The sequence below is a fragment of the Syzygium oleosum genome, unplaced genomic scaffold (assembly GCF_021117445.2).
Source record: "Syzygium oleosum isolate NSW1041296 unplaced genomic scaffold, Sole_v2.1 Sole_v2.20, whole genome shotgun sequence".
Taxonomy (NCBI): Eukaryota; Viridiplantae; Streptophyta; class Magnoliopsida; order Myrtales; family Myrtaceae; genus Syzygium; species Syzygium oleosum.
In genome coordinates this window covers 694,113-720,926 of record NW_026607504.1, presented here as the reverse complement: position 1 = coordinate 720,926, position 26,814 = coordinate 694,113, and the positions used below count along the sequence as shown (strand labels likewise).

General features: G+C 39.9%; 4 protein-coding genes across 5 annotated transcripts; 1 reads left to right on the top strand and 3 right to left on the bottom strand.

Moving 5' to 3' along the window:
- The first annotated feature begins 3,181 nt into the window (after nucleotides 1–3,181).
- On the top strand, nucleotides 3,182–5,512 carry LOC115689038 (aspartyl protease family protein At5g10770). The gene is made up of 2 exons (XM_030615005.2): nucleotides 3,182–3,493; nucleotides 3,974–5,512. Exons 1-2 carry the CDS (start codon nucleotides 3,322–3,324, stop codon nucleotides 5,242–5,244), a joined length of 1,443 nt encoding a protein of 480 aa, XP_030470865.1. The 5' UTR covers nucleotides 3,182–3,321; the 3' UTR covers nucleotides 5,245–5,512.
- Nucleotides 5,513–6,070: 558 nt separating this feature from the next.
- Nucleotides 6,071–7,996, bottom strand: LOC115689037 (pentatricopeptide repeat-containing protein At5g15300-like). Its single transcript, XM_030615004.2, has one exon. It carries the CDS (start codon nucleotides 7,901–7,903, stop codon nucleotides 6,317–6,319), a length of 1,587 nt encoding a protein of 528 aa, XP_030470864.1. The 5' UTR covers nucleotides 7,904–7,996; the 3' UTR covers nucleotides 6,071–6,316.
- Nucleotides 7,997–8,579: 583 nt separating this feature from the next.
- LOC115689039 (tubby-like protein 8) lies at nucleotides 8,580–12,330 on the bottom strand. The gene is made up of 9 exons (XM_030615006.2): nucleotides 11,577–12,330; nucleotides 11,336–11,450; nucleotides 10,127–10,303; nucleotides 9,940–9,995; nucleotides 9,713–9,809; nucleotides 9,514–9,603; nucleotides 9,258–9,350; nucleotides 8,975–9,042; nucleotides 8,580–8,885 (listed from the first exon to the last, which is right to left on the bottom strand). Exons 1-9 carry the CDS (start codon nucleotides 12,035–12,037, stop codon nucleotides 8,810–8,812), a joined length of 1,233 nt encoding a protein of 410 aa, XP_030470866.1. The 5' UTR covers nucleotides 12,038–12,330; the 3' UTR covers nucleotides 8,580–8,809.
- Nucleotides 12,331–14,013: 1,683 nt separating this feature from the next.
- On the bottom strand, nucleotides 14,014–25,986 carry LOC115689036 (nudix hydrolase 3). 2 transcript variants are annotated; one of them, XM_056320385.1, is made up of 21 exons: nucleotides 25,756–25,986; nucleotides 24,976–25,155; nucleotides 23,684–23,761; nucleotides 22,773–22,884; nucleotides 22,340–22,473; nucleotides 22,008–22,089; nucleotides 21,223–21,309; nucleotides 20,376–20,482; nucleotides 19,509–19,680; nucleotides 19,115–19,368; nucleotides 18,920–19,001; nucleotides 17,979–18,044; nucleotides 16,685–16,762; nucleotides 16,493–16,588; nucleotides 16,136–16,242; nucleotides 15,853–16,021; nucleotides 15,190–15,273; nucleotides 15,018–15,112; nucleotides 14,846–14,936; nucleotides 14,617–14,763; nucleotides 14,014–14,393 (listed from the first exon to the last, which is right to left on the bottom strand). In XM_056320385.1, the coding sequence occupies exons 1-21, from the start codon at nucleotides 25,842–25,844 to the stop codon at nucleotides 14,340–14,342; spliced, it is 2,364 nt and encodes a 787-aa protein (XP_056176360.1). In that variant the 5' UTR covers nucleotides 25,845–25,986; the 3' UTR covers nucleotides 14,014–14,339. The 2 variants fall into 2 exon arrangements, with proteins under 2 accessions (XP_056176360.1, XP_030470860.1); XM_030615000.2 differs by having other exon boundaries at nucleotides 22,773–22,869.
- Nucleotides 25,987–26,814: the final 828 nt, after the last annotated feature.

Genomic DNA, 26,814 nt, shown 5'->3' with positions numbered 1-26,814 from the left:
ACTTTTTACATGATGGTTCAATTAATTCTTCACAATTTGAACATCACTAATCCCATAGATTGCACTCAGGCTCTGATAATGCTCAATACTGAACTTTGATTCTTCAAAGAATCCTCAAAAGCCTGCACAGGCACTTTCTGAGGAATTTTTTGGGAAGATGCTTAAGTTAAACCCCAAGAAAAAGAGAGCAAATTCTATTTTGATTTGGAGATATTATCTGAGTCTCTGAGAGCTTACCTATGCCCTTCTTTGCTTATATACACGTTCAACTGATTCTATTACGGGGTTGGATATCACTTCGTTGTGTATCAAGACCGAACATCATTTCGTAATAAGATCAATTTTCTTGCTAGGGAAGTAGGTTTCCCATGTTTTATATCTTGATCAGGAAAGATCACTTTCAGAGCAGATGTGTAGGAAGTTGCATTACAAAGCTACGCTGATATCCAAGAGGTAGGGGCTGACTTTATCACATTACAAGCAAAGCATTGAATGAACACAAAAAAGAGTGGACAATATGCTCCTAGATCTATATAGATTTTCCCCACCTCCGAAGCTTTCTAATCATCAAAAGCCTATGCTTATGTCTGAGAATTATTTTACATACAATCAAGAAAGAGCGTTTCGAGATGGAAGCAAATACAAACAATAAAATCACAGGCTCAGTCACCGGGGAAGCTCAACCAACTTCTTTTGCACCGCTTTAACAGCCCAAGAGGCTCTACGAGGCCTATCATCCAAAGTAGGACTTTCATGCTAATTTGAATATGTACTTTAGGCCTCTGTTTGAGCAGGAAAATCAGGAGTTTCCTATCTTTTAGGGGTATCGCGAGAGGCTTAAAACCATTAAATCAAAGAATTGTTCATCTATTGTATCTTCATGTATATAGGGGCAACAAATTCTATGGAAAAATGGTGATTCAATTCAATGTTGTACAAAGGAAAATTAGATCCGCTTATAAACGACACAGATAAAAAGATTGGTAGTTGCTTCGATAATTAGTCCTCTTTGTGACCACATCAGATGCCCTCATGTCCTGGCTAAATGTATAATTAAATTCTGAATTTTGCTAAGGTATGAAAATGCTTTCTAACTCTAACGTAACCATGGTAAGCATGTACTGCCTTTAAAATTCGGGAGAGTTTTGGCTATGTTAGAAGAGCCATACCTCCTGTCCTATCCGACGAAGCAAAACCTCATTTCGTTTAAGGCTGTCTTGCACTTGTTGTTTAGTGGTGGTACTTGTTGTGGTGCCACTTCCACCCATCGAAACCCCAATCCATCATAGCACTCCCAACCCCAGCAAAAAATCAATGGCAAACTTATTCGCTAATCTTTATCACTGAAACTGCAACCCTAGAAGTTGTGCCTAGTTTATCCTTCGCATCAAGATATGGTCCATTACAAGATAACATATGCAGCACCTCCAAAAGTTCTGTGTAGTCATCATAAAAGAAAAGAAAACATACCACCTGATATTCTCTAGTGAATTTGTTCTTTTGTGGGGGAACAAAATCTGTGCTGTTCACTTCCTCCGTCTAACTGGCTTCAAATCCTGGCAACAGCAGTGATGACCACTTGAGGAACAATGGCGACTGCAATAACAGTAAGAAAAGCAGATTTGCTTCAAGTAGAACCGTCAAGAAATATACAATCGGAGACTACGGAGTTTGATTTCGCAACCCGTCATACGTAGGATTGCACGCAATTGTTAAAATGGGATGTCGTTAGGGTAACGATGCGATGTTCCCGATATAGTGGATGTGTCCAATATGCTTTACAATGATTTCATGTGTTAAGCTCATCACAATTATAGTCATGTGGAGAGAAGTACTACGAAGAGCATGTGATTGAAACAGACATCTCACGTCTCCCATGAATAAAATGCAAACTAGATTTGCTTGTTTCCCACTATCACGAGAAATCTGCTTGCTGTGCTACATATTTCATTTCACGAGTTACCTTTCTAGAATTTGTAAGGGAGAAACATCATTGACAAGGAACACTGTAAAGATCGTTACAGATGACTTCCTCCATGACGGGTGGAGAGAGAAATCATTGTCAACGCATCATTACAACGAAGAAATGAGAAAAAAAAGCCAGCACAGGGTCAAATTTTTCTCTCTTGATGGAGGATGAAAAGACCAATTCTTAAGTTCCTATCAGGGTGAATTACTAGTAGATCGATCTCTTAATTCGAAATGAAGGTGCAATTATCTACCTGACCTATGAAGAGACAAATTCGACACAGGACAAGAAACTCATTGCATGGGAAAGAGAAAAGGATGAGCTCACATTCCCTAATCTTATCTTTAATAGTAAACCAGATTCTAATGTCAGATTTGAATGTATTGATTGGATTCTTGCGATGAAATACAGATATATTAAACTCAAGCAAACAGTGCATGTGTGGACTAATTAATTATCAATATTCTCCTCATGTCTGTCAAGGGAATATAAGGACCAACATGGTCTAGAGCTACATGCAAGTCAAGTTGAAGCAAGGGACAAGCTTAAATGCTCTAGCAGAGAGGAAGTTGTGACAGTTGATTCTGTGAAGAGAGAGAGAGAGAGAGAGAGAGAGAGAGAGAGAGAGAGAGAGTCCTTATCTTTTGAAAGCTCAGCAAGCACAATAAAAAATCTACTTGAAATCACAAGCTCTCTATCCCACTTGACAATAACAAAGAAAAACACCAAAAGCAGTGTACGAATTTTTTATATCTTTGGATCAACGGTGCAGAGGGGGCAGGAAAATTAGGAGGAGGGGAGCTAGAGAACTTTTCGGTGATATTCACCTGGAAAAATATGCAAATGCACTATATAAATTTTAGCGTATATCTATGAGTTAGAGAGCAACGACCGCTACGAGTCTCGTGTTCATGATCGTCGAGGGTAGAAAATAATATTTCTAATGACGATGTAACATTTGAAAGAGAAAATTAGTCACAAACAACAAAATGAGAATTATACCATGCATGTGTAAACTCAAATGTCATTATTAATGGTTGTTTTAAGTGTTTTTTATACTAAATTTTCCTCCGTTTTTTCTTGCAAAGAACGTGCACGTGAAACCCCAATAATTTCTCATGCACCCGTGGGTCCTCAAGCCAGCCCTTCTTCTTTTGTTCTCGTCCCAAACTCCAACTCCTAAGAATCTCCCTCTCTCTCTCCCTCACTCTCTCTCTCTCTCTCTCTCTCTCTCTCTCTCTCTCTCTCTCTCTCACACACACACACACACACACACACAGAGGGAAGTGCTATTTCTTCTTTTGCTTTTGAATGCATATCTGCACCTGTGAACTCTTGCACTGTTCTGAACAATGGCACAAGCAACACAACTACCTCAGCTAGAACTGTCTCTCCTTCTTCTCGTGCTCCTTCTTGGCACTGCTCATGAGGTTCACAGTCTTGAAGGCAAGAAAGCTCTCAGCTTGAGAAACTTGTTCTGGGATCAGATGACCAGCACTCCAAACTGCTTCTCTCAGAAATCAAGTGAGTTCAAATTAAAAAAAGAAGGCTATAACAAGAATTGAACATGATGAAATGGTATTCTGTGTTCATGGACATGGCTTTTCTTTCTCTTTTTCTTATTTTATTCTTCCACTTCGGGATTTGCAACTTAGGGCTGCTTCTTTTTGTTAGAATGTGAGCTTTGTTCATCATTGCTCGCTTTTGTGGGTGACATGTAACCACGATGCGCTCTCTCTCTCTCTCTTTGCGCGCGCGCGGGGGAAGTAGGAACCAGCTGCATTTCATAAAGCAATTTTTGGTTTTTGCTTTGCTTTACCATTTATTTAGCAAAGTGCCGGCTGTTCTCTGTTTGGTAATACAATGTCAATAGTTTTAAGTAAGAAATTGAAGAACTATGTGTAGTTCTACGTTTTGCTACTATATTCCACATCATGCAACTCATAGTTCCTCACAATCAAGAAGCATTCTCAGAAACTCTTGTTTGATTGTTTGGAATTGTAGTACAAAAGAATGGTGCAACCATATTGGAAATAGTACACCAGGATCACTGCTCAGGGAAGACCGTGAACTGGAACCAGAAGCTGCAAAAGCGCTTAATCTTGGATGATGCCCAGGTCCGAATGCTCCAACATCGTATCAAAAACGCGCACTCCGGCAACATTAAAGAAGATGTTGCAAAAACTCAACTTCCAATAACTTCTGGTGTACGTCTTCAGACTCTAAATTACATAGTCACTGTGGAACTGGGTGGTCGAAAGATGAGCGTGATTTTAGACACAGGGAGTGATCTCACATGGGTCCAGTGCCAACCTTGCAGAGTATGCTATAACCAACAAGACCCTCTATTCAATCCTTCAGCTTCTCCTTCCTACAAATCAATTCCCTGCAATTCATCGACTTGTCAGTCCTTAGAATATGCCACTGGGAACTTAGGAGTGTGTGATCCCAGAACACCGATATGTAACTATTTGGTTAGCTATGGAGATGGTTCCTACACTCGCGGCGAGCTTGGTGTGGAACATCTAAACCTTGGAGCGACTCCTGTGGACAATTTTGTATTTGGGTGCGGGAGAAATAACAAAGGCCTTTTTGGAGGTGCTTCTGGTCTTATGGGTCTGGGGAGAAGCTCTCTCTCAATGGTCTCTCAAACTTCAAACCTCTTTGGTGGTGTTTTCTCATATTGTTTGCCATCTGCAGAAGTTGCAGCGTCAGGGTCTTTAGCTTTTGGTGGTGACTTTTCAGTCTACAAGAACTCCACTCCCATTTCTTACACTGCTATGATCCCGAACCCGCAGCTGCCAACCTTCTACTTCCTTAATCTTACTGGTATTAGTGTGGGTGGAGAGGCGATACAGTCTCCGAGTTTCGGTAAAGCTGGAATTCTGATTGATTCCGGTACAGTGATTTCAAGACTTCCTCCCTCAATGTACAGGGCTCTGAAGGAAGAATTCTTAAAGAAATTTACCGGGTATCCTCCAGCGCCGGGCTTCTCGATCTTGGATACGTGTTTTAATCTGAGTGCATATCAAGAAGTGGAGATCCCTACAATAGACATGCACTTTGATGGTGATACCGAGTTGAAAGTTGATGTGAATGGAATATTTTATTTTGCAAAAACTGATGCATCTCAGGTGTGCCTGGCCCTTGCAAGCCTCACATACGAAGATGAGATCGGCATCATTGGTAATTATCAGCAGAAGAACCAAAGGGTTGTATATGACACCACGGGATCTAAATTGGGATTTGCAGGGGAAACTTGTAGCTTCATATAACAGGACCTCGAAAGCAATAAGATTGTGGTTGTGAATATATTCAAGAGGAAAAGCCAAGAAGCTTGTTGGCCGAAAAAGAACAGGTAGTGGTTTTTTCTTATTCCACAGTAAACTAAAGTGGTATTGATTACCTCCTGAGAAAGTATAAGAAACTCGAGTGAAGTGTGGTTTCCGTGTGATGTATTTGACATGCAATATTACTTTCCAAAGCAGAGTGCAAGTTATTTACATGGAATATATAAAATGGTGGTGCAATTCTTCTTCTGCATATGAACTGCTTTACAGAGGTGCTTAGAAAGATAGTAAAAGCTAAAAAGAATAAAGGCATAATCTGTGATCATGAAAATAAGAAGGTTCCGACACCTATAGTATAGCAAACAAGTTGAAATAAAATAAAATAAAAATCCGACAGATGTTCACATTTTGTAAGGTAATAAGGAAAAATAAATTGATGTTGTTAGCAGATCACCAATCATTATGCAGGATATGGAATTTTTCATATCGCTAAGAGATATATATGCAAAAGGAAAAAGGGAAAAAAATTTCTTTGGCAATGCTTTTACATCAAGAGTATGCTAACCTGCTAAGAGCTTCTTGGAAAATAGCAATCACGTGAAGAAGCAATCCTCCAATACTGAGAAACAAGCATTGGGACATCCTCTTTACACATATTATGCAGAAAATGGCCCAGTCATTACTGGGTTTCTTTCAGTGAGGAGACGAGTAAATTGACAAAGTACTTCTGTGTTTCTTTCCTACTCCCAGAAGATAGTGTTGAATCTAACACTGGTTGTAGGAAAAGATTTCGATCCTAACTCAACAGGAGTTGCGTTCTAAGTATCATCAGCTCAATTCAACACATAGCACATTACAAAATGAACCAGGGAAGCCATCCTACCATTCTTTGTTCCCAAAGCTCCTCCTTGACATTGCACATTACAATATTAAACTAAAAAGGCATTTCAATGACTTCACTTTTAAGCCAATCATCCCCACTGAAATTCCTTGATGTTCTCCCAGAAAAGGATGGTCGAGTCCTGATCACTTCTGTGAGTAAACAAGTGAAATGGAATTACTTCATCTCAATGTTGCTAGAGCCAGGTCTCTTTGGGACCCTAAAGTCAATCATTTCACCTCTCAAAAATTCCACATCGCCCCATCTTCGCGATTCAGAGTAAATGTTCGATAAGAGTACATAATCACCATCCTGAGTAGATTCCAAATCTGTAAGCTCTTGGAAGGATAACTCCGCCAACTCAACATTGCCATGTACCCTACAAGCACTAAGTAACGTTCTCCACAAGACACAGTTTGCTTGGAAGGGCATGCTCTTGATCATCTCATAAGCTTCACTTAACAACCCCCATCTGCTTAGTAGATCAACCATGCACCCATAGTGTTTCATGTCAGGCTCTATCTTGTACTCCTTTCTCATGCGACCAAAGAACTCACGGCCCTTATCCACCAAGCCCTTATGGCTACAAGCAATGAGCACTCCAATAAAGCTGACCCGATTTGGTCTAACTTCACCAATCCTCCTCTCCATCTCTGCAAACAACTCCAAAGCTTCGTCAGAATAACCATGGACAGCCAAACCCACAACCATTGCATTCCAGCAACTAACAGGTTTCATTTTCACTTGACTGAATACTTCCCAAGCAAGACTCAAGTTTCCGCATTTGGAGTACATGTCAACAAGTGCAATACCTAAGTAACCTTCAATTTTATATCCCTTGGCTTCTAAGGACTCATGGATCATCCTGCCTACTTTCAGAGCACCCATCTCCGCACAAGCACCCAGAACAGAAATAAGCGTTATCTCTGTTGCTTCAATATTTGCATTTAACATTTCATGAAACAGACTTAACGCGCCATTATAATCTTTAACTTGAACGTAACCTGCAATCATCGAGTTCCAGGAAACCGTATCTCTCTCGGGCATCTCCAGGAACACCTTCTTTGCCGCTGCAAGATCGGCCATCCTGATGTACCGCCCCATCAAGGTATTCCAAGAAACCACATTCTTTGCAGGCATCAACTCGAGAAGACGATCTGCGGATGCGAAGTCACCCGATCGATCATAGGCCAATATAATTATGTTCCACGAAGCGACAGTCCTTTGCGTCATTTCATCAAAAAGGCGGCGGACGTGACTCACCGACCCACACTGCGAATACACATGGAGCAGAGAATTCTGAATATACTGATCCCGGTCAAACCCCACCTTCCAGACTCTGCAATGAATCTCAGCTCCCTTGGAAGCAATATCAATACGCTCAACCGCCCTCGCATCATCTTTGGTGCACCAGAGTATTCTACCACAGGCCTTGAGCACGAAATTGTAGGTGAAGTGATCACACTCAACGTGCGCGCCATGCATGTGGTTGTAAATGAGTACAGCTTTGATGGGGAACACGCTCTTTGAGTAAGCTCGAATCATAGTGTTACAGACAAAGGGGTTGTCCATGCTGGTTTCTTGAAACATCTCTTGGGCACGCGAGAGGCTACCTGCTGGAGAGAGACAAGCGAAGGATATGAGCTTGGGAACGATGCCAGAGTGGTCCCAAAGGGCTGCTTTGATGATGGAAGCATGGGCTTGTTCTGCTTCCTTCAAAGATTGAAGCTTTGAGACCATCTGTATCAACCTGCTCCTCACCATCGCCCATTGACGTAGCTCCCAACTTCGTAGCAATATTGCATTGCTCTCGCAGACACGAGTCAAAAGAAAGGTCCAACTTCCGGGATCCGGACCAACAGTTTCGCTATTGGTTGTGCCATTTGATACAAGAAAATTTCAAATAAGTGCTATCATTTTCCCAGATAAAAATTTAAAATGAACTTTATTTTAAATAAGTACATGAAGTGCCTTTTTTTTCTCAAATAAGAATTTAAAGTAAATCTTGTTTCAAACAAGGGACTGATGTGGCCATATTAGTCCAAATAAAGGCCCGAATTGCTAAAAGAACTATCTAAAGATTTCAAAGTGCTAAAACCGGTCAGGGTTTGATACAAAATACCTTGCAAATTAATTTAAGAGACAAATTAATATACAGTGTAACTGCAAGTTTCAGATTCAAAGTTCAGATATTGTTAAAATGATCATCTTCACCCGAATGCTTTAGCCTTTTATGGAAGTGTTCAAAGGCCAATACTGAAAATTAGGCTCGCAAACGAGCGGTCTCACCGGCATATCATCATATCCATAGGCCTCTCTTGGTCCACTTAAAAGGCTTTTTCATTTTTGATAGCATCTAACTCCAAACGAGTAGTGCAAATTGTAGGCTCATTTCATCAACAAACATGCAGAGAAAGCATAGTAGACAACGAAAAGGACATAAAGAAGGAAATGTCCTTTTTGATTTGGAAGATGGGACGGCAAGAGATACATGTGCTTTGCCTCTAAAACGGCCCATCGTTGTCGTCTTGACATGTTTTGCCTCTACAAAAATGGTGCCACTCTGCTTCTGTATGAAGTAGTGGGATAGCACCCAAAAGAAGTAGATACGACATCTGACATCTGTATTCAGAGATTGAACTACAAATTCAGGAGGGCAAGCAAGTGTCATCACACTGTGCAGCATAGCTTTGAATCCATGGAGGCCAAACAAATGCAGAATGCTTGATAACCTGTCAAAGGGTACCTGCATGACAAGAGATAAATTACTAAAATTTTCATATCTTGGTTGCAAAACATGGTTCAAGTCAAAGCACCTCAAAATGCAATTTATACCTGTAATCCATGACATATTTAGATTTTCCCACCCGTCCGAGCTGCAGGATTGTCTGCTTACCATTCTCCTGAAGAAAATGTGTTAATGTCAGCCATCATGATCACCTGTTTGGGACCATCTATTCTCTTGCATTATAGACCACAGATGAAGTGCGAGCAGTTGTATAAAAATCCATGAGCATGGGTTGGGTATATTCATTGCTGGAGGTAACGCATAACATCTATTATTGTTCCTCGCTCACTTTTGAATTTATATGAATTAAACTTTCACAATTGAAAATACCTCCAACTTGAGCTGGAAATTCTTGACCGATCGCTGGATTTTAAGTCCAGCTCTTCCCCTGTCTCTGAAATCTAACTCGTATTGCTTAGAGATCTGAGATTGCAAAAAGCAACAGAAGAATCTTAGCTACGTAACTCAAGGCAGAGAATGAAAAGTTTGATCCAAGCAGATTGCTTCGAAAAAACATTTCCCCTACACGTGCAACCCTGTTCCTTAATTTATTTATTTTTTTAAAAAAGAGGACATGCTACATTACCTTATTGTACTGTGGAACCCTTGAGACTAGCTGATGGACTCTATCTGTTCTTTCCTCCCAGTCGTTCGGGAGTCCACTGACATGTGGAACCTGACAGCAGAAAAAAGATCAACAGCTTTTTCATTGGAGACTTAGGAAGGTAGAAACAAGCAGCAAGTTATTGGCTGAATTTCTGTCAAAAGAATTCCATGAAGCTCACATGAGTTGCGTTCTTCAGCTGCATTGATTGGTGCTTCGGTATGTAAGCTCTCATGGTCCTGTGGCTTCCTGTCCAAGTGGCTATGGTAGGCACAAATCTGCATAACCAGAGGAAATCCAACTCTCATAATTTTCAATTTTGCATTTTGAGTGCGCGCGCGCGCATGTGTGTGTGTGTGTGTGTGTGTGCGCGCGCGCGTGTGAGAGTGAGAGAGAGAGATTGCTCACGTTACAACTGCTAAAAGAGCTTTAGTTCGTCTAGCTACAGAGTTCAAAGAGACCCCCTGAAAAAAGGACCGAATTAATCTGAATTGTCCGATTAATTCCAACCATATAAGATACTTTCAACCAATGAGGGACTCCACTGAGTTTTGGTTGTCGGTGTTATCTTGGCTAAAGTTTCAAGAAGATGAACCTGATCCCATATATGGTACTTTGAACCCATGACATTGGCTGTTACTGCACCGATGTAACTATCATCGCCATTGGATAATAAGCCTTTCACAGACTGAGCTATGGTGAAGATGGATTTTCCATTGCGTCGCTTGCAGAAGGCAACAGCTAGTTTTCGATCTTGTCGTCCCTTACCTTCCTGCAAGTGTAAGATGCCCAGCAAATCATACCAACTCTAAAAACTGCTTTGTCTTTCACACCTAGAGATTCTGAAGCATACACATATACCTACCCACTAATAGCTAGCAAGAGAAGTTGATAGTGAAAATCTAGAATGAAGCAAATGGTGGACGTGCATCATCAATGAGACAATCATATGATCCACCTCAAGAGAAGCTATGAATATTCACAGTTCTGATACTTAGCCAAAATTGCATTTGCATTAGATCTTCAGATTCTATCAAGAAGGATTGGTATCTGTCCAATTGACAAGTTATAACCAATTAATAGTGCTACCTTTTGAAATCATTGTTCGGACGTTCTTCCGTTGGTCATCAGTGCAATTTTCAAAATACAACTAAGAAATTATAAATTAGTGGAACATCCTAGACGTGATGAAAGTATGCTCAGTTCAGCAGAATCTGAGCTACAAAATAAAAACAAGCAACACAGTACCGCATTCAGAAGCCCGTGGTAATGCAGATGCATGCCAATCCGGCAGTGTCATTATGAGAAAAGCACAAGGTTTACCTATATCATAAGGATAAACTGATTATCCTGAAAAAGAAAATAAAGATCCATTCATGCATGTGATGGATCAATTGTGCCCTATCTGCGATTGTAAATAGGGCAAACCTATGTAAAGAAATTTTTGGAAGCTTTTGAAAAATACCCAAGTTTCAGAGCCATCACCCATCAGAAAATGATAGCTTATCATGCGGCATCTGGGAACATTGAACCCAAGTATATGAGGAATCCGACGAGTTTAACTTCATTGAAGCTACCTTATACTTCTCATAGGTTGTGTACACTATGGTCTTAACAGTATTTCATTGGTCCCAACATGATTTTCAATATGATTTAACCATGTCTTTAATTCCAAATGTCAAGCTTCGCGCAACAAACTGACTATAAAAAGCAAAATAGAAAAGGGAAAGTAAATCTTGAGTTTAAAATATCAATGAAACAGGGATATAAAACAGACTGAAGTACATCCAGAAAATTGACTTACGTTGGTATATAGAGAATACAGAGTACCACCACGAACTCCGTCAACAGAAGTTTCCCTCACAATAACACAAGTGCACCTCCCAATGTCCACAGGCAATGGTCTGCACAACAGAGTCCTGAAACCACACCAAACATCACATATATACATCAACCCCCAAATTCTGACTCGTGAACAAACACATCGCTCAAATTCCAGATTTCAAGGAATAACAGATGGTACTTTGATCTGAGCCCAAACTCACCTATTTGGCAGTGTAGACCAAGACGAAGCTGGAGCTGCCTCCGAGTCAGAGTAATCCCAGATATTCATAGAATGCGAGTTCTCTGACCCAATTGGGTCCCTTAATTTGGACCCCAAAGCCGAGTCTTTCTCTTGCATCTGCATGCAGAACTGAAGAGAAGACGGCTTCAAGTTCAGAGCTTTCCCCGTGGACAAAGACTTCAGATTCGACGAATTCTTGGAAACAGCCGAAGACCAAGTTCTCGGAGCCGCATTCTCTTTATCATCTCCAGACGCCGCATCCTGTTCCTGGCTGGGACGGGCATTCTCCCTGTTGCCGCCGAGCTTAACAGGGCTGTGATTCGAGTGGCCTTCGAGGGTGACTCCTTCGCTGCAGCTCCGGACGTGCTTGGTGTCGTTCAGGGGGTTCACGTAGAGAGTGTTGTACGAGATTTGGCGTGGGATAACTTTGGTGACAGCCATCCTCTCGAAAGAGAACTACAGAAAACAGAGTATCTGTGTCCGTGTGTGGTGAGCGTTGGAAGGTGGAAAGGAAGGAAAGAAACGGGGTGTCTCTGCCTGTGTGGTGACAATCAACGCTTGGAGTGTTGGCTTGTTCTGGGGGAAAGAAAAGAGGGTCAGTCACGAGCGATCTCTGATGGGGTTGGGGTGATGTTTTGCGTTGGAAATGAGGAGATTTTTGGATGGGTCTTCAGACCTCCGCCCAAGAACAAGAAGCCATTTTTGAAATGTTGCAAGCAGACGCACTTCGAGAAAAAAGATTGTGAAGACTTTGCCGCAGCTAGTCGCTTCATATATGAAGTGAAATCCTAAGTGACTTTACTGCAAAAGCTCATGATTTATGATTTACATAAGAATAGTATCGTATCAATAATTAATTATGGAGATTTCATCGCAATATCTATAAACCATACAATATCTTTCTCATTAGAAAAAGAATATTGCATGATTTAAAATCCTTATAAAAGAATTTAATGCGGGTAGTCACTTCATACATTAGGTGAAGTGAAATTACAAAGTGCGATGGTATCTATCGGGGAGGCAGAGATCTGTGGCCAGTCATCTTTTGCCACGTAGGGAGCCCATCGGGTGGGTCCCGCATGATAATCTGACGTGGCGCTCTTGAAGCGTTTTGGGGTCTGATGTGTTTTATTTTATTTATTGATTTGGGGGGTGGTGCATTTCTATGGTGTTTAAATTTGAAAATGCACGGGGAACTGTGCATAGATAATTGGAATGCAGCTTTTCGGATGCGGGCGGGGTTTAACGGTAGCCATCGGAACTCGCCGTCGTTTCGTGCGCTTTCGGAGACCGAAACGACTGGGGCTCTTCTTCTGTCTTTTGACTTTGTGGTTGCATCTCTTCGAAGTTTGCTGGTGGGAAAAAGCGGGAGTGCTGTTTGAATGTGGATGCCTCTTGATTGAAGTAAAGCTATGCGAAAAGTGGCAGCAATTATTGGGATGCGATACTTATGACATGTAGGCTTTGTACAATGTTTGATAGTTGCACTTTATTGTAAGAGCAATTATTCGGGTCGCTCAAGATATGATTAATTATTATCGTTCGATGTAAGAACGAATGAAAATACTTAACTAGCTGATGGTATCATATAAATATATCGCGCGAGCGGTACTTATTACGCTCGTCCTAAACGCAAGACTTTGAAAGATGAGGATAAGAATGAGCTCGCCTACTTGTTTTCGTAATGTTGTCTTGAAATGAATATGATGCATTGGACTCGGTGAAAAAAATTGTGCTTGTTATTTGTTACACGATGATGATAAGCATACGTGTATGATTTGCTTGATAATTTTATTACAATGTGTCTAGCCAACAAAAAGGTTGAGCTAATAGGGTTTGTATCCCGTGAAGTGTGAAATTTCAAATTCAACTTCAATCTTACAAGAAAGATTTCAAGTTTACTGAGATCAATCTGAAAAATTTAACGGAATTACTAATAATTAGTCGAGGTTAAATTTCGGAATTTGCTTGCCTCGCGGAAGGGATGGCGAGTCCTCTGCATGAATAAGATTAACTAAGAAATGGATGTTCTATAACACCAAAAGAATGAAGAATTGGAAGTTCATATTCTTTTCTATAGTCATTTTATCCGTGACTACTAGGCTGCAACATATTTTAGGAAGAAACACGAGTGGAGATCATGACTAGTACTTGTTATATTCCTCTCAGTGACATAGCATTCATAGTTCGGGTCATTTTACTATTGAAATACCTTAATCAGCCCAAAATACATCAGGTGCATTTCATGATAGCCTCAATCAAAAGCCTACGTCTGCACCATATTTGTTTAATGTTCACTTTTCAAGTATCCAAAAACAGGTCATGACAATAATCCCAAGTACTTGTTATGCGTACTTAATCTCAGATAACTCACTTTTCAAAGGAATGATTGTGTATGACAAAGGACGATTAATGCATTTGGAACTGGAAAATTTCCTTAATTGACTGCTCGACAAGAGTCCCAGAAAACTCGTTAATGAAATCCTTCAAAAACACACCAGATCATTAATCTAACTGAACATGTAATGTAAAGACATTCCCCCTCCAATACTTATCACGAATCACTGTATTAAACATGAAGAGTTTTGCCAATTGACTGATGGAAGACGCCACAATGTCATTTGGAAGGACTCTTTCCAGTTATTTCTTCATTGTTGCGGGGAATAAGCACGATTCTCATGGATTGATAGAAGATGCCACGACGGCTGCGTAGACAAGCCGAGCATGGATTACTCCTTTCCTTTCACTCCGATACCAAATCAGCTACTGGAAATATGGGAGCAATGTCCACTGGGACCTGAAACCATTAGGCAAAGACGTGAGAAATACACCAGCATACTGAAAAATAGTCTCGCTTCACAGTAGATTCCACGGGGACATGTTTTTTTACTGCTCTGCACGGGGTGTCTCTCTCTTTATTTGGCTGATCTAGTGCTGCTCATTAACATCTTAGGATGTCCGTATTAAACCCAAGGAAAAGTATGACGAAATTTGTAGATGCAAAAGTCATAGAATTCTACCTGAATGTTATCTAGTCTCTGCAAAGCAGCTTTGAGTGGATCTGTCATTTTGCAATATCTATCCATGAGGGACCTTGCAGCCGGCTTGTCACCTTTTGCTTGTATGGTGAGTATCTCCCGGCTCAAGCTTTCTACAGCACCTTCAACCTTACAAAAGATTCATAGAAATCAATTGGTTATTCTAAACAGAAGATGAGATTAAGGATGTTGGCAATGCCAAAGGTACTACCTTTGTAAAATCAACGCTGAATGTTTCATCATGATGCAAAACGAATGCTCCTTTCTCAAATAACCAGTTGAACTGCAACGCCTGACCTTTTCTGGTGATATAACAAGACCATAAACAGCTCAATGGGTATAGTCAGTGTGATGGAACAAGGATCCATGAATAGCTAGCTTACCCATGAGCTTCCTCTAAACCAAAACGAACTGAGCGAAAGCATCCGGCCAAAAAAGAGACATACATCGACTTAACCAAATCCTTTGGAAGCAAGTCCTGAATGCCATTGCAAATCATAAGAGTAAGAACATCAGCCTTATTTTAGATATTTCCAGAACCTGAAACATCATTACCTGGTCAATGAAAAACTTTAGCGCCCAAAGACCAACTATATCAGCTTTTGCTTCTTCCAAAGCTGAGTGAAGTTCTTGAAGCTCCTGCATTGGTAGATAGAAGAATGTCACCGAAGCCGAGAGAGAATAACACTGGAATTCTTACATGAATTTCCTACACAGAAGGTCTGTCTACACTCCCAAGTCAATAAGGACACGATAGTATCCCATGCAGTAACTTTTCTCAAAATGAGCAATATTTTCAACATTGGCAGTATCTTAGTACTAGTTCCTTTATTATCAAGCAGATCAAGTAATGGTCTCCGGACAACAGACACAGTATATATAGACATGGAATCATATGAGTTTCAAGATATATTGGCGAAAAAGAAATGAGGGTAAAGTAGCTCTTGAAGTATATACTTTCACTTTTATGGGTGTACATTGTGAATAAAAGAGGTTTCATCAAATCAATCCTCTCAAAATTGCCTAGGCATTTTGGAGCTGCCGTGCTGTACCCTGTAATGGCATTCTCTTCACTGTCTATTGCAATGTGTTAGCATCAAAAGCACAATCTTCATTGTCTATTAACATGCATTAGCCAAAAAACACAACTTGCTATTTAACAACAATGAGAAGGAAATGGGAAAAAAAGCATGACAAGGTAAAGTTGAGGGGACTAACTAGTCTCACTGTAGACTTCTGACCATTTGGGAGAGTTATGGTATGGGGGCCAATTCCATGGCAGCACTCATGGCAAATCGTGTGAGTAAAGAAAGAATCAAAATCTACTAGCCCACTCTGTTCCCTTGAAATGCATCCAGCCGCTATGGGCTGAAGAATATGCTTGAACCTGGTTTAATAAGAAGAGAGTTGAGAAGCATAACAAGCAATTTCAGGGCATAAAATATCAGATCCAGACACATGCTGTAATTCAACAATCACAAAGATGACAAGGAAGTCGTACTTTGCTTCTGAAACATTCTTGAGCATAACCATTGATGTTCCTCGATCCTTCACGATACGCTCGTCATTTGGTAAATTAAAAGCAACAGTTTGAGGGCCCTTGACATCCTGGATATCAATCCATCAATCAGTTTTCAGAAAATGAAAGCATCAGGGTGTCTATGATAAGATAACTATTAGTCTAATCGTCAAATGATGAATAGAAAATTGTTACTATTGAACTGGCAATGGAAAATACGTGTTCACAATCTTACGCCAGAAAGAGGTGATCATTAACGGTAGTTTAAGACCATTACATGGAAAAAAGTCCAGAGGCAAGTGTAATGATTCACATTCTGCTGAGTAACCAAAAACTCACCCCTGCATTGTAAACAAGCTGAATGACACGTATTGGTGCAGCAATCACATCTTGTGATTTGTATACACTGTCCAGTGGGAGATTTTGTTCCAATACCTAGTGCGATGTTACAAAAAATAAGAAAGTATACTCCATCAGTAAAGTTGGACTTCATTTGTTGAGTCTCTGTGGAAGAAGATTTGACAAGGGTACCTGAAGATTATCTCCAAACAGTTTTAATTGAGCAGTTGCCTTGTCATCTCGGATACCAATAAATGCCTCAAACGTCGCCTAATGCAATTGCGAATTGATAGCAGCATTGCCAAAGAAGTAGAGACAAATATTAGTAAGAGATCATGGACCTATTAAAGAGTATAAAGTTGCACCTAAAGTGTGTTAAAGCATTAGCACGAGGCCTATCAACAATTTGTAGCATATGCTATTCCATACTACACAGACAAAAGTGGGTACTCCTTTTTTGCACATTTTCTCCCTTTCTGACTTAAATATAATTCATCTCTTGCTTTGATAACCGGTCTTTTAGATTGAGGACAGAAACATAAAGTAGAAAGCTTTTAGAGCAAATAGATAATAAGCATTAAGTAGTCAGTCAAAAACAAATCACCAGAAACATCAAACTTTTGATTCCCTTTCCATACTTCTCTCGCTCTAACATGTTTATTTTGCACCATTTACTCATAGTCACATAATATTCTTTCATCTTTAACATTTCAATCATGGAAGTAACTTTTTTCTTTGAAGGTCTTTTAAGTGCATGCAATTGGGACATATCTCAAGGCTACTGAGGAATTAAATAACAGGACCAGTGGAGTTATTACAATGCATGAGTAGCAAGATCAGAACTTCAAAGAAGAGAAAGGAACAAAGAATTTTATTAGAACTTCAAAAAGTCTGGCGACTACAGTATGAATGTTATGCACGTAGATTTCTAGTGGAAGTTCGGTACTGTCCAATGAAGGAGTTTCAACAATTTATCAGCTCCACAAACTACAAATCTGTACATGATAGGAGAAGACCGGACTTCAGGATCCAGGCTCTGCAAGTATTGTTTACAAAGGTTCCAACCAGTTTGGCGGTTGTATGCTGCCAGAGATCAATTACAGTAGTTTTTCAGATTTTCTCATGTAATTATAGCAAGAGATGTTTCTCTTGTCTGCCTTGTAGAAGGTTGAAAATCAGAAGATCAAGTTCTTCTTTGCTCAAAATCATATGCCTGAGACCTATCAATGATATGCATAAATGTCATGGTCTACCATTCATCTCTAAAGACAACCACCTCAGTCATTGCTGTTCCATGAAGAAATAGTACATTTTTAGACTGCTAATGCAATCAAGCAATCTTCTTCCGAGGTCAGTATCCAACAATGATATAGGTAAAACAACCTTTATGAGAGTGAATCACATATAGGCTCTATGACATACACGCATGATGAACCTACAATGCATGGAATAAAATGCAAGAAGAAAGATTCTGGGTAAATAATACCTTGTAGCCAAATAGTGTATCTTCATAAGTCTCATAAGGACCGATAGTCACATCCAACTTGGAGTCCTTCAAATTAGAACAAAAGTGAAAAGAGTATCATTATATTAGTAATATCGGACTACTTCCAGTACTTGATTTTCAAAGGTAAGCATCCTCATCTCCTTCCCAGCAATTCTAGATCATGAGATACCCAACTTCACAAATATTGCCACTGAAAATTGAACATAATGACCATTTTTTCGATTGTCCATCCAGCCATAACCTGGCTTGGTACCAATGTTCAAGCTGAGTCAGAAGTCTGTATAATTACTAGGCCAGTGACAACGTTGCAGCATTAAACTACTGAGAATAGAACCAGCTCTAGAACGTAAAAATGTTCTCCAAAGCATTTACTTCTCAACACCAACAGGAGAACTGACAAAATCATCACTGGTTTGCAGCAAAGAGGTCTGAGAAGGGGATACAATTGACACCGTTCTTAAGCTGAGTAGTTGTTAAAGAGAGTCACTCACGATAAATCTTTTATTTTTTGAGGAAAAAAGGTCACAGCATTGTTTGCAACCAGTGGAAGGAAGTTCGTCTTACTCAGCTGGTGAAATAAGATCTCAGAATTCCACCCAAAACCCTATCTCAATTTTATCAAATTATCACCCTAATCCTAAACATGGTGGCAACAGTCTCTGCAACCTTTATCTCTCTTAGTCGAGCTTCTACATTTTCTGGTCCCGATACGTAATTACTAAGGCAAATTCTGTAGTTCCTAATAGGTGAGACAGAAGACTCTCTCTTCCTCCAGTAGATAAAGCTCATAGGTATGCTAAAATGTCGTCAGAATACTTGTCCAGTCAGAATACTCTAGGTCCTCTGTCCCATTGTAGATATACAATCACATACTACGGCCATCTACTGCAATGACAAAACAAAAGGCAACGTATACTAACCAACTCCATCCAGGCAATGTCTGAGTCATAATAGTCATTGGACAAAAAGGCTTCAGCCTTGCTTTGCAATAGTCTCTTCAAGCTACACGATGCAAGAAAGGACAGGGGTTTAAGAACAGATTAGCCAGCATTGGCATATTTATGTTTAAAGAATAACCTATCGATCGTAAATGGTAATACTTCAATCAACCATACCTTGGGGAGCTAGTTGAATTTCCAGCTTTATGCAACAGTTCAGCAGCTTTTGTAAGCAAAGCCCTGTACTCTTGTGAATAGGGGACAATAAAAAGGTCATGAACCGGTTTGTCTGTATTATTATTACTTTCATCAGAAGCTATAGACAAGGCTTCGTCCAAACAGAATTGACTTCTCCGCTTAATAACATTGAAAAAGCCAGTTGCCTCCTCTTTTTCATCTTTTGATAAGCTGCTCTTCCATAAATCAAATTCCTGCTTCCACACAAGCAGTTAAAATGACTTCTAGCAGATATATCAAAGAATAGACAGCTTCAATGATTACAAATTCCTATTTTGAATGGATGTTAGCTGGCGTAGGTCATTCTTGAATTTTGATCAATATAAAGAATTACCTTTTTGTCCATGTCAGGAGGATAAAAGTTTGCACCAGGTGGTTTTTGCATGGGAAATGCGGCCTTATATTCGATACCCTTCCACCCACTTACTTGCTTCGCGGGTTTAGAGAGCAACTTAACGGCTGAATCTGCAGTTGTCAAAAATGCCTCATTCTCATCAAGGCAAGACCTGTGGACATTGAATCATTGTACTAAGTTGAAACAATTATTCTTTGACAATTCTAGACGTCATAAAGGTCATTAATATTAGAAAAGGTGAACCCCAATGCAAAATCAAATGGTAGTGTTAAAAGGATGCAGTTAACATCATGTCAGTCCCCTAACCAACAGTCTGAAGCATTCACTGAAGAAAATTATTCGTGGCAATAACCTTTTGCACAAAACCAACACAAATGCTATAAAAGATCATCTATGAGAGTTTTAATGAATGAAGCTAGTAGGGTGCCTGAACTGGATGATTGTCTCTGAACTGATCACTAGTCTTGACTGGTTCTTATCTCTCTCTATTATCAAGCAAACTCAAAGGCAACTTTCCATCTCAAACTTACAGCCAACACTTCCATGAAAGATAAGATGAATGATAGCTGTATATTACTGAAATATGGGCAAAGTAATAATTTAAAAGGGTTGACAAACTATTATTTTATCTCATAGATCTCTCACGGACTCTAAATTTAAATTAACCTTCACATCCAACAAGCATTTCGATGAATTTCCTGAAATAACTCAAATCACACTCTTTCCTTGTCAAAATTTGTATACACGTATGAGAGTGTCATTTTTGCTAGCCAACAAAGAAAGAAGAGAGACGTGAATAAAAGAATTGAGAGACATGTCAACTCAGAGCTTTGGATCTCAGTTTACCATGGACTTTTATTTATTGAATAGTATATCCATTTAAACTTGTCCAACTCTGATGAAGCAGCATGCTCCTTCAACCAATCTCTGAGAGCTGGATTGTTGTACCATACCTAAAATAATCAACAAAAAGTCACCCACCAAAATTAAATCAAGCAGAAAGCTGCTTAAGTTGAAGTATAGAAGGATTCTCAACCCCTCTTATAATCGAGAAATTAATACATCTGTCTTCTATAATAAGTTTGACTAGAAGAAAACGATGCTTAATATTTCATGATCCTACTGCTATCTTCACAGAGCAAACACCATCCTTGCCTTATAAAAATCGATCAAGGGATAATCGAAGAAGGCATATAACGATTTATAAAAGCAGCCAAAAATATGCAGAATGATGCACAGCCTGACAGTAAGGACTATATTCAAAGCATTTGAAATTTATAGAAAATTTTTTCACCAGTTGAATTAGATAAGCAATTAACTTAAGACTGTATCAAAGTTCTTTAATGATAGCAACAACAAAGCTTTTCCCCATATCTGCATAAACTATATAGATCATCTCATGACATTGAACATCTTATCTAATATTATCTTCTCATTCTGTGACTATCGGACCACCCTTTTATGTTGCAAGTGACTGAATAAAATAAACTGTATCAGTACTTGACTCAAGATAGGCTAGTTCCTTCAGTCCAAGGGTCCATCTTATGGGGAAGAATTACCAATTGATAGGTAGAACGCATACACCATATCTAAATATATACCAATCAAAGGTAGAGGCAAAGTATACTTCACTTAAGATAGGTCAGTATCAACTCAGAAATAATTGTGGATATACATGTCCAGTTTTACCAACCTGCAGGTAGAAGATCTCATCAATAACTTTTGCAGCCTTAATTACTAAAAGCAGGGCTTCCCTGTCTCCATTTGAAAGCCCAGAAAGCTGCACAAGAAAATGTGAGTGAAATAAAAAGGTGAATATTGTTTCTTTTTTTATAAGTAAGGACGTGAATAATGTTTCTTATGCATGCAAGAAAAAATAAAGTGAAAAAGAACCCTGAAGAATAAGAAGTAAATTCTGCTACTACTTTTGAGCAAGCCAGTGCAAAGGACATTTTGGATGACATCACGTAATTATGACTGAACTTGTCCTCACAATATTTTTTCCACATATAAGATACATAGATATGAAGAAAAAGTCACCTAGACCACTGCGCATTACACATTGCACTTTTTCTAAATTCTCTCAGAGAAGTAGAAAATGAGCTTCTTTGTGTAATGCCTAGGAGTGCTACAATCATCTGGTGCTGGGACCGGGGCGGCATGTATTTAGGCCTCTTTAAGGAACATCGTTGGACAATGGAACTAAAAACAAGTCCTAATCATGGGCAAGCAAAAAGAAGAAAAGGAACTTACAAAAAGTAGCAATTACGTCTACAAGTAGTGCAATGAGTTAGAGTAATAAAAAAATTAAAATAATCAAGCGGCTTATGTGGTTCTTTATCCCCTTCGGTTAAAACAATAAACAACCCAAGAATCATATGCAACAATGAGATCCAAGACTAACTGCCACAAATTATGCCAGATATGAAAAAAAAAAAAAAAAAAAGATCTACGTGGATTCCACCAAAGGATTACAACCTCTGCATTGAGTGTAACAGAAGCATAGCGACGGATTTTCTTTTGTAGAGCCAAGCTGCGGTCCATGGTCTTCTGGTTGTACCTTTAATATTTAGATAAAATAGATTATGTAAGTGGTAAAAAAAATTGCAAATGACCATAAGGATAAGATTACCCAATATTCTTTCATTTACTTCTCAAGTTTTTTTTTTGGTCATTATTTACTTCTCAAGTTAATAATTGGAGTTAATAAACTAAATGGTAGGATATCTAGCCAAAATTAAAACTTCTCCAAATGTAATAACAAATGTTCTTTAGGCTTTCTCATGGCAAGCATCTATTCCATAGCTTACCTTTGTGCAACTATGTCAAATAGTTGCCCGTATTGTCCATTTACATCATAAGGGACGTATTCAGGATCTTCTTTGGCAAGGAAACTTTTATACTCATCGTAAGATAAGTATTTAACAGCAGATACTTCACTTTCCTATACAACAAAAAGATCTCAGATTGTATAGTTGTTGAAAACCTCTTCAATAGTAGATAATAAGAATGAAACTGAATAACCCTGAATAACTTAACATTCTAACAAATGACAAATTGACAAAGAATATGTTCCCATCTATATTTGTATGTTTCCATGAGTATGGTCAGGCATATACCTACCTAGATGCATATTGATTACTATTCATACGTACTATTATCTTAATGATCCCCCAATTTATACATAAACACCATCTTCTGAGTGGGGAAGAACAAACCTCACTTTATGCAAGAGCAAGTTACCTGCAGCGTAAAGGCCTCCAATGGAATTGGATCAAGAGTAGTCACCAGATAGACATCATTAAATTCATTATTGATGAAATTACCATCATTTATCTCACTGCATTGGAAAGAACTATAAGAAGTCAATGAATTGAGAATACCCTGAACTTCTAATGAGTAAATAAAAAAACAACGTAAAGATATATTAAAGCCGGCCGAAACTTCTAAAATCATTTGTTAATGAAGATCTCAAGAAAATTGACTTTTGACACTTTATCTTAATAAAACCTCATGAAGATATCATATATGTGCACAGTGCTCACTAAGAAGATAGGATGCCTTCTACTTATTCAGTTATTGATGATGCAACTTCCGGATCTCATGCTTCTCAAAGTATGTAACCAGATTTCTTCACTCTAGATAATGAAAACTACGATTTTGCTAATTTTTAGTTCAAAATTGGTTTTATTAAATCTCCACATGAGGATATTCAATTTCAATTGACCAAATTCCAGAAGCAACATCTTGTACAAGTAAAGAATGGCAATGGAGGAAGACAGTCAGAGCTCGAAAGCCAAAAGCAACTATGCTGCAAGCGAGACATCAAATGACTAGCCAATAAAGCACTTAAGAAAGGCTGTGGAAGTATTCATTGTGTCATTTTCAAATAAAGTCTAAAACTAGAAAAAAACATGATATCCTATCTTGGAACTTCCATTACATGACATGGACCCGTCAAAACCAAGTAACCCCTAGTTTATGCACAATGTTCCGACGGTACCGCTGCAGTTTATAACTTGAAACATGAGAAAATTCCTCAATCCGTTGAAATGAAGAGGAACAAATGCAGAATTTTGAAATTGTCTAGCCTGGTTGATGCATCTTCGGAGGGAAAGGAAACAGTTGCAGAAATGGAGGTAAGGGTCACTAACCACTCTTGAAGAAATATAAATAACAACTCAAACGCATCTTTCGGAAGGACTATCCCTAGCTCCTCTTCAAGTTCCCTCCTGAAGTATACAAAGTTTATCTCAGAATAAGTATGATTGAGCAAGCACGTAATTCTTTTTTTGGGTGGCCAGAGCAAGCATGTAATTAAGAGACCATAAAACATTAAGCCAGGAACATATAAATTCAGTAAATGTAAAGGAAATGACATGAATTTCTCTGTGTATTTAGTTTCTGTTCTAGATCTAAATATTAAATAGATTCTGGACTGATAGAATTGTAAAAAGTTTCTTCACAAACAGGTCTGCAACTCACAGGAGCCTTCATAAACAATCATAAGCCAGCTCTACAAAATCAGTTTTTACAGTTATATATGAAGCATCTTCTTTCCACAATTGACATTATCGCTTTATTGAAGGAAGAAAGTACTCTACCTCCTGAATTCTCATTAGATTTCTAAGACATGGTCCTATACATAATTAAAGCATTCATGGTCGTAATGGCCTTGGCCAAGGTGCATCCTCTTATTCTTTCCTTTTCTGCCAGGCAAAGTCAGAATTATGAGCTCGGTGGGTTTAGAACTGCACTTTCAGACTCAAAGACAGATCATTTTGCTTGGGCATCAAGATAAGAATTGAGACAATTATAGGTCCTGGGAGGCAATTCTAAAGAGAAATCATGCATATTTTTAAATTGCAACTAGCTAACAGCCAAATTAGTTTCTAGAGTGGCAGGAGTACTTCAGTCAGATATCACAATTTACAGATGTTATCATGGACACGGCAAGATGAACAGAAACTGCAAACAGTCTCAAGAAAAAATGCTAATGAATGAAAATTACGAATATGTACACAAAGTGAGGCAAAAAATTGCAACGATGGCCATCTACATCAAAAGCAGCTCTTTTAGAATCATCGCCGGTAGAAAAACATGATCTCAAGAACTTTGTAAAATATAGATCAAACTGGTGGTTTTTAGGCTAACTAACTTTCTCCCAAGGTGACCTGTGATTGCAAGATAACAAACTATAGCCTTACTTCTTTCTAGGTAACAGTACTGTGGGGAGCATTGTCTCTAGAAATTGGACCCAGGTAACAACTAAACACAACTTAGTAGAAGTCATGTATAAATCTTGAACCACAGCAAAATATAAGGCCCAAATCTTAGTGTAGATGCCACAAAGATGAAACCTTAATAAGAGTTGCTTCAGAGCACAGAATTGCTCTGAACCTAGAAGCAGAGAATGAAGCATATTTTAAGGATTGAGTTTGTTAACTGGGCTGTCACAAGCGAGGAATCGCCAGCAGATATATGGCCAGCACTCGAAATATCCCAATGGCCTGGCCATGAGTCCTTGCAGTCAGCACGCTTCTGTAGTAGAAGTTCCAGTGTACTCTCTGAAAATATCCACACATGAACTGCTCGATGGTAGTCCCCATCACGATGAACATCGCCCCTACACACGATAACAGCAATATTATGCAGATAAGGGGAAGGGTCAAAAAGAACAGTCAATAAATATGTTTGCAGCAAAAAAAAGGGTTCTTCAATAGATGTCTTGATGTTTATGAGCAAACAACGCTGATTGTGATAAAAGTTATTGCTTCCGGCGAAAACACCGGTACCAGACAGTAAGCCGTAAACTGATGAATGGTTTGAATGTGTAAAGTTGGTAGAGACAAGCTTAGCACGAACTTATTCCAGCGGTTCAATTACCAGCTTGATTGCCCAACACAAAAGCAGTGCTATGATGAGGCATGACCAAAAACATAGCATAGTTTCACCATCTATGATACTATGACTAGAGAGAAACTTCACATCGTCAGGACTCGCGATACACTCAAAGCTAAGCACTTTTCATATCGCTCCCGTTTTCCAGCCGACCGAAGAAGCGAGCCCATCAGCATTCAAAAGAATTGCATCGTCAAGAACCCATGATTTGAACGGAAGAATTCATATCCGGGTGTCTCATCAAGTTTGTTTTTTTCAATCAAATATCAAGGCAGCAAACGAAGAACGAAAGAAGGGGTGGACGAAGAGATGGAGAGGTGCGTGCCTGGGTTTGCAAATGCCGGTTTTTTCACTGGTGCTGGTGAGGACGTCAAGGTACTCAATTTCAGGGTGAGCTGAAGCAGCTTCCGCCATGTTTCAGTATCTCAGGTTCAACCCTCCGATCGCTCTCTTTCAGTGTCCCAATGTCAGATATACGAGAGCGAGAGAGAGAGAGAGAGAATGATCCAGCGTGTAATCTCGGCTGAGTATTGATTCGGGTTCTGGTGGAGTCGAATCTAATATGGCTGAGGATATGTCTTCTCGGAGAAAAAAAAGGGCCCAATTCCAAAAAAAAACCTCAACTTTATCCTTTGTCCCAAATATATCCTGAATTTTTTTTTATCTCAAGAAAAACCACAAACTTTTATCTAAGTCCCAAATCTGCCCTCCCGTTAAAAATCCTTCCAAATCCGTCAGAAAAAAACAAAAAAATAGAGAACCGGCAGCTGCAGCGGTGGCCAAGCCATCGTCGGTGGCCGCCGCCACAGCCGTCGGGAAGGAGCGGCGGCCCACGCCTGGGCCTTCCCGAAGGCCGACGACCCTCGCCGCCCCGAGCGAGCCGCGGGCGAGGGCGCACAACCCCGATCTCGGGGCGAGGGTCGCGCCCTCCCCAGACGGGGTCGGTGCCTCGCCGGCGGCTCGCCCGAGGGCCGGCGACCCGCCGCCTTGCCCGGGCCTTCTCGAAGGTCGGTGAGGGTCGCCGGCCGACGAGCCGCCGACAAGGGCGCGCAGCCCCCCGATCCGGGGGAGGGTGCGACCCTCGCCCCGTGATCGGATGCGCGCCCGCCGGCGGCTCGCCCGGGCGGCGAGGGTCGCCGGCCTTCGGAAGGCCCAGGCGTGGGCCGCCGCTCCTTCCCGACGGCAGGGTGGCCCACCAGGCTGGCTTGGCCACCGCACGCACCGCCTGCTTCTCTGCTTTTTTTTTTTTTTTTTTCGACGGATTTGGACCGATTTTTAACTGGGAGGACAGATTTGGGACTTAGATAAAAGTTTGTGATTTTTCTTCAGACAAAAAAAAGTTCAGGGTATATTTGGGACAAAGTGTAAAGTTGAGGGTTTTTTT

Coding starts and splice junctions, on each gene's coding strand:
- LOC115689038 (XM_030615005.2), top strand. CDS start 3,322: ATGGCACAAGCAACACAACTACCTCAGCTAGAACTGTCTCTCCTTCTT. Junction 3,494..3,973: donor CTGCTTCTCTCAGAAATCAA/GTGAGTTCAAAT, acceptor TTGGAATTGTAG/TACAAAAGAATGGTGCAACC.
- LOC115689037 (XM_030615004.2), bottom strand. CDS start 7,903: ATGGTGAGGAGCAGGTTGATACAGATGGTCTCAAAGCTTCAATCTTTG.
- LOC115689039 (XM_030615006.2), bottom strand. CDS start 12,037: ATGGCTGTCACCAAAGTTATCCCACGCCAAATCTCGTACAACACTCTC. Junction 9,604..9,712: donor AGCTGAAGAACGCAACTCAT/GTGAGCTTCATG, acceptor TTCTGCTGTCAG/GTTCCACATGTCAGTGGACT. Junction 9,043..9,257: donor ATTTCCAGCTCAAGTTGGAG/GTATTTTCAATT, acceptor CATTTTCTTCAG/GAGAATGGTAAGCAGACAAT.
- LOC115689036 (XM_056320385.1), bottom strand. CDS start 25,844: ATGGCGGAAGCTGCTTCAGCTCACCCTGAAATTGAGTACCTTGACGTC. Junction 23,762..24,975: donor TCCTCGCTTGTGACAGCCCA/GTTAACAAACTC, acceptor TGTATACTTCAG/GAGGGAACTTGAAGAGGAGC. Junction 20,483..21,222: donor ATGAGATCTTCTACCTGCAG/GTTGGTAAAACT, acceptor TGATTATTTTAG/GTATGGTACAACAATCCAGC.